Here is a 6,912-nt window from a genome sequence, read left to right on the forward strand (position 1 = left end):
GATTAGAATCCTATCTAAACGTAGGTATTCTCGCTCGCTTTTTGCTGATGTGCTATGCTCAAGATTTTGGATACCATTTATTCGCAAAATAAGGCTGCAGCAACATTATTCCCAGAAGCTCTGAGCTGAAGTAATCAAAATTGCACTCAACTCCTCCACAGCAATTCTCTTACAACTCTTTCCAACTGGTGGTATAAACCTCCCCGGCCGCCAAAGTCGACGTTTACGACTGCCTCTCGCGCTCAGGTTGCGAGGCGTAGTTACTAAAAATGGGCAATCGGGCAGTTTAATCACGAGCCGAGAAAGCCAATGTGACCATTACATAGGGCGCTACGCGGGCGCTTCTGGAAGGGGGGTCTCTGCTAAGCTACCCCAGACGAGTCTTCGACACGTTTGGGTACGAGACCACAAACTTCATACATTCATGAACGCGATCCACTGATTCAAAGCGACCTTAGTCGCGCAGGACGGTGGCATGGAGCCTTTGAATTGTGGATGCTCACTTTAAGTCAACTTCTTATGCTGGAGCGACGTTTCGCTCGACATCAGACTCGATGCATCATGAGTAACTCTTAGCAACGTTAACGACATCGCGCTGAAAGACATTCATATTATTCCTTCCAGACAGCACCAGACCATGCCTAGGCGGTGGGCACCCTTCAGCGCGTATGCGATGTACCTGAACATTGACGGAGGTTCGGCGGAAGCATCCAAGGGAGCAAAAATCCTTCCTGGGAACGCTGCGCTGAGCTAGCTGCAGGCTGCAGCTGGGTCAGGGTGAATAGATGTCGAGGGCGTGCGATAACATGACGGGGTTGAGGGTTTCGCGAATCTAGTCCCAATATCGGTGGGTTCGCCTACAACGTCGACACTTTTCATGTTAGAGCTCAGTCTGGTGTTGCCTTTCTATCTTGTCTTATCAATAATATCATCAACAGTTTAGCTTGCGCCCAAAGAGATATCCGCGTACTGCAACAATTCAGTTGTTCTGAACTTTGTTACTGAGTTCTACATGATGTCTCAGCCGATCTACACCGTTTCCCAATTTGTATACGATCTATCTCACGTCGCAGACTGCCCAGTGAAGACGACATTGACTTCAGGTTGGACGCCATCATTCGTTACCATGCTTAGCGAAGTCGCGCAGTGCGCGATATTCTCTCACGCACCGTCGTATTGTGCACAGTTGATGGCTTATGCATACACATCCCGAGCAGTTGCTCAGCGCTGCAGGTGTATGTGCTATTCGTGAAGAATTCGTTCTCTCATATGCGGATGTATAGATGAGACAGGTCCTGTCGTGATCCGCAATTCACCAATGTATGCAACGTATGTCCTCACTGTCAGTTATGGCCGAAACATGGAGTCACCTATTTAGTAAGTAGATTGTACTGGACGCATACATCCATGCACTTGACGCTTTTGGTTTTTAGGTCTTACTCAGAAGGTTCTTCCTTGGTCTACCCATCTCTGGGGATGAACTGCTTTCGATGCACACAAGGTGTGTCACGTATTTGAACCTTGTTCTTGCTGAATACATGAGGTACCTAGGCTTGTATCAATGTAGATTATATGGGCGGTTACACACTAAGAGCTATACAATCCGAGACTAGAAGCAAGTTCATGTTAACAAATGAGTTCCGGACCCTCAAACATTACAATGGCTTTGCGCAATCCGAAGTATCTATGGCAAGCGCAGCGTACGGTTATCCTCGCTATGGTTAGTATCTTGTCGCTAAAGTCCATCTTCCTTCACAAGTCACTGTTTGTCTCATGCTTCATTTATCCCATAACTCCATCCGAAGGATTACATCTTTGCGCCATACGAAGCCGCTATGGCAGGTACAGCAGGTTATCGCGCTCACCACAATTAGCATCCTGTTACCAGAATCTGTCGTTTGCCTTCGTGCCTCGTTCATCTCAGAACTTCGTCCGAAGGTTTCATTAACATTGCGCGATAAGAAGCTGCTGTGGCAAGTACAGCATGCTACTGGACTTAGAATGGTTAGTACCGTGTCAGCAAACTCTGCCTTCCTCCACGGGTCGCCTTTTGCTTTATGCTCCATTCATCTCAAAACTACATCCGATGATTCAATTGACTTTGCGCGATGGGAAGCTGCTATGGCAAATGTATCCTGTCGCCAAACTCTACACTCCTTCCTTCGAACTTTATCCCAAGTTGCGGTTTGTCTTATGCCCCCAGAACCTTCTTACCGTCTAGTATATAAGTCACACATGTTTTTCTGCTCCTCAGGTTCCCCATACAGCTCACAACCTGTACATTCTCCAACATATATTGTACCATGCCGTGGTTCTCTAACATCGAGGTCAGTGCCGATTTCACTATGATTGAAATGCTTATTGCTAATTTATGCGATTCCAGGTTCATTACGGGACTGAACAGTCGCAAGCACCGCCGGGGCGCCTCCTAGAGATTAAGGGAGGCAACGACGACATCAACGCTGGCTTTGGGGGAAAGTGAGTTTCATTTTAATAAACAGTATCATTGCTGTTCCAACATCATAACTATTGAAGATATGTATGGTTGGTCCCTGTGAAGACGAACGTCCATGCCGACGCCTTGTCTTCGTTGAGCATCGCCATTCAGTCAAAGGAGGATCCTACCAAACAAGACCTCGCTGCCGGTGCGGGAGGTGATTATCGCTACATTGTCCTGGCGCTTCGGGACCCCGCCAAGATCACCGCACTTGGGCTGTTGCGGAGCTCAGACCCTCGTGAAGTTCCTGAGGGGTGGAATGGGTCAACTGAGGATATCAATAAGGGTCGCAAGGGCGACTACCTTTATCTCGTCTGGAAGTCGGAGTAGTCCTCGTATGGGCCGATCCCCCTCACAAGATACTTGTACTGCACGCTGTACAGTATGATAACATTTGATCTAGTGCGACGTTGATGGCTGTTTGTAACGTCTATGTATCGTCGTCTTGAATCGCGCTACAAACTTTGAACATATGACGATGATGGCATCTGAAAAGAATTTCAATCCGCATCCTGGCGCATACAATCAGCTCTGAGCTGCCTGTATCCAATTCTTTGCCTGCGTATTCCTGCGGTGAACTGGTGCCAGATATATCTTATCACTGCGCCGGCTTGTCTGCTGGCCACTGATCCTCTGTCCATGTAGTACGAACCTCCTGTGCTCTTCCCTATGGCCACTGACTCTCTTCCTGAGCTTCATGTTTTTTTTTTTCTGCCCGACGAGCGCACCTGTAGCAGTAACTGCTAGCAAGAATTTCGAGGCGCATACATTCATCTCACGGCAAGGCACTGATGCGTCTGTAGACTATGATTTCAATGAGGCCAATCAACCAACCAATTCCCATTCCATGAAAATCACCCACAACATGGCTTTCATCGTACGTTCCAAAATAGCCCTGCAGCATAGTGCCGCGCTAAGTGCGGGCCTTCACACATCAGCATTAATGAACAGCTATCTCCAAGCATACACGTCTGGCCAGGAGACACTACTAAGCGGATGAGATGTGCTTGAATACATTTCACAAAATTAAGTTAAAAGCATGACCAGCAATCATCCAACTCCGAGCAACATTCTCCGATGCACTTAAGCACAGCCGCTCTGCCAGCGAGCGTTTGCGGCGCGCATGTCGACGATAAGCAACTGGCCGTTGCTTCTGTTCTCGAGCTTGCAGAGCAATAGCAGACACGAATTTGGATGATACAGTAGTTTTAAATTGTACTACGTAGCACAGTAAGGCCTGGAGTTTCGTAGGAGCGTGGCACTAAGCAGTAGAGTTAACGTTAGGCGCTCAGTGCCTTGCGACAGTGGGCGCTTGAGCGGCTTAACTCGGGCCTGACTCACTCTGGCTTGCTAGTCTGGCTCGACTCTCACTGGGCGAATTTGTACAAGATTTACACAGTCGGGGAACGACGCCCATAGATTCACATCAGCCACAACAGGGCTGAATCTGCGTTTCGTAATGGTACGTTTCCCAAGATTCATAAGTACTACCGATCCGCCAAATGTAGACGGCTATAGCCCCGCAGGACCGCGACGTATGCGGCCATTCCAAGTGATGGAGACGACGACGGTCATGCGCCTCTGCTTCCGAGAGACACACCGCTTCGCGGAGGTTCACTTGTTCTACACTCAGGCTCGGAGGGTCAAGGCTACTCGTATGCTTACGGACCGCGGGGGCTCGCAGGCCTATTACACAACTCCTATGCGCTCGGATGTGCGGTCTTCGTGTCAATTGGCGGCCTGCTGTTTGGCTACGACCAAGGCGTCATAGCCAATGTTCTTGTCATGCGTGACTTTACGGAGCGGTGGCCCATAGGGCCGTTAGAGAAGGGTATCATTAGTGCGAGGCCTTTCCATTCATCTCTAAATCATCGCTCAATGCTATACTTTATTTTCCAGCTGCCGCTCTCGAACTCGGCTCCCTTATGGGTGCGCTTGCGGCTGGGGTGCTTGCCGACCACTGCTCGCGCAGAATATCTATCCTGGTCGCTTGTGGTATGGTACTCCGCTCATTGCGCTTAAGCATCCTGATGGTGAAACCAGCAGTACCCTGCCAGTCGTATTTTGCATAGGGTCCACATTCCAATTTGCTGCGGAGACACTGTTTCAACTCACCCTCGGCAGGGCAGTGGGTGGTCTCGGAGTGGGTGCATTGAGGTACTTCTTACAACTCCACGTCGCCATTCCCGAGTTGAATCGATCGTCCAGTATGCTTGCGCCTCTGTATATGGCGGAGATCAGCCCCCCGGAGGTCCGTGGTTCACTCATGGCCCTGGAGCAGTTTGCGATCGTCCTCGGCGCTGTGTTAGGTTTTTGGACGGGCTTCTTCACGCGCAATGGTTTGTAACTTACTGTACATATAACCATCGATTTGAGGGCTGACGTCTTGCTATCATCAGTCTCTGGTTCATCCTCCTGGCGTATACCTCTTGCTATACAGCTGGGACCTGGAATCTTGCTAGCTATTGGGTGCCTGTTCCTACCACCGTCTCCGAGGCTGCTCGTGATGCAGGGTAGAACGGAAGAGGCCCTCAGCGCGCTTGCGACCTTGCGCCGACGTAGTCCTGAGGAGAGTATTTCGGACCCATTACTACAGGTTTGTATTGTCTAATTCATCACGCCCTATATCTGATTCTCTTGGTTAGATTGAGCTATTAGAAATGAAGACGGAAGCAGCGTTGATCGCGCGAGCAGGTACTGGCAGTGAAAGGGACTTGCGAGAATTCGAAGGCGGCTTGTTGAGAGCAGAGGCGCGAAGGTGGATGCGCTTGTTCGGGCGAAAATACCTCAAGCGCACTGCCATTGGAATCATGATGATGTTCTTTCAACGTACGTTCAAGTTCGCATGAGCAATTTTCGTTCGTTTCATTTGCTCAACTGCGAACTACACTGCAGAATGGAGCGGGATAAATGCGCTCCTATATTATGGTCCCACACTTATGCATTCGATTGGGTTACAAGGAGATATCGTTACACTTATGGTATCTGGTGGGATTGGAATCGTCCAGTTTCTTGCCGTCTTGCCTGCAATCATATTTATTGACCGATCAGGTGTGTTCATGGTTTGTTATTTGCCCATACGTAGGCATACCTGACCCATGCCGCAGGTCGAAAGACACTATTACGGGGTGCGTGTATTTTGTTTCTTCGATGTTGGCATTTGTTCAGTGGAGCAGGCGGAAGTGTCGTTATGGCATTTTCCCACTTCTGTATCGCAGTGCTAGTGAGTATTCAAGTATCATTCTGTGCCATGTTCTAATTTTTGTTAGATCTGGCAATACGAAGACAGTTGGGCGTCTCATTCTCTTGCTGCATGGATCTCTGTAGGGTAAGTTTTTGCTAGAATTCTTCCCTCTGGTTTCTGTTACTGAAGTCTTTGCAGATGCGTGTACTTGTTCACCGCTGCGTATGGGACAAGTTATGGCCCTATCGGCTGGATTCTTCCTAGCGAAGTGTTCCCGTTGTCCGTACGCAGCAAAGGGGTATCGTTGTCGACTGCATCAAATTGGCTGAATAACTGTGCGCAATGTACATTGTCCCTCGTTATCGCCTGCTCACCCCGTTTGTAGTCCTCATAGGTTTGATTGTCCCAGGACTCGTAGAGTTTTCCGCTTCGTGAGTGCGATCTGTTTTGTATATTTTTTGTTTGAAACACTGATTGGTTAATCATTCTGTAGAGGCACTTTCCTTGTCTTTGCGACCGCATGTTTCTGCGGATACCTCTGGTCAACCTACACCGTACCAGAGACAGCGAACGTCTCGCTTGAGGAGATTGATGCTGTGTTTGGCTCCTCGGCGGGACAAGAAGATGCACTGTTAAAGCAACAGGTCAGTTCTCAAACGCAGTGAAAGGATCGCAATGGTGGCTGTAACCTTACGCATGTGCTTCCACAGATTGAGGAGGAGTTGGGCTTACACAACCTCGTTCAACAATGGGGTCTTTCTACCATTCGAGAATGAGACCGTCCGCGCTTCCTCTTGGACGTCAGCTTCCTCAGATCGTGGTGCCATGAAATGTGGTGTTACTCATACAGTGCGCGCTGCTTCCTCCTCCGATTTCATGAGTAGCTCGGACCCTTCAAGCACGCCTTCTGTTTGACCTCACAATTCCGTTGCAAGATCCATATATGTATTGTCAGCCCACCTTTCATGTCAGGCTAGCAGCGGTCCCATATTGATGATCATTAATGTGTACTATGTATGTTAATGAGCTAATGCAGCATATAAGATATATTCTTATGAGAGGTATGCAGGTTTTCTCCAATGCAACTCTGCGTGGACTCAAGATAACAGTCGCATGTTTGCCTCCCTCCTCAAAGTGATATTTTGAGCGAATATCTTCTCTATCCGTATGTTTTGAACACTTTGAAGCTGTACTATGTCAGCGCACGCTCAGTCGTGGGGGGAATACAGCG

At 48.8% G+C, this 6,912-nt stretch overlaps 2 protein-coding genes across 2 annotated transcripts; both read left to right on the top strand.

Moving 5' to 3' along the window:
• Positions 1-2,303: 2,303 nt before the first annotated feature.
• Positions 2,304-2,827, top strand: FIBRA_08496 (uncharacterized protein; the record flags this gene model as incomplete). The annotated part of the gene is made up of 3 exons (XM_012330140.1): positions 2,304-2,327; positions 2,384-2,478; positions 2,536-2,827. The coding sequence occupies 3 exons, from the start codon at positions 2,304-2,306 to the stop codon at positions 2,825-2,827; spliced, it is 411 nt and encodes a 136-aa protein (XP_012185530.1).
• Positions 2,828-4,282: 1,455 nt separating this feature from the next.
• On the top strand, positions 4,283-6,457 carry FIBRA_08497 (uncharacterized protein; the record flags this gene model as incomplete). The annotated part of the gene is made up of 13 exons (XM_012330141.1): positions 4,283-4,337; positions 4,397-4,492; positions 4,555-4,836; positions 4,897-5,093; positions 5,143-5,326; positions 5,393-5,548; positions 5,605-5,625; positions 5,674-5,720; positions 5,767-5,825; positions 5,880-6,016; positions 6,067-6,112; positions 6,175-6,325; positions 6,392-6,457. 13 exons carry the CDS (start codon positions 4,283-4,285, stop codon positions 6,455-6,457), a joined length of 1,497 nt encoding a protein of 498 aa, XP_012185531.1.
• Between the last annotated feature and the right edge of the window lie 455 nt (positions 6,458-6,912).

Source organism: Fibroporia radiculosa (genome assembly GCF_000313525.1).
Source record: "Fibroporia radiculosa TFFH 294 genomic supercontigs, scaffold601, whole genome shotgun sequence".
Lineage (NCBI taxonomy): Eukaryota > Fungi > Basidiomycota > Agaricomycetes > Polyporales > Fibroporiaceae > Fibroporia > Fibroporia radiculosa.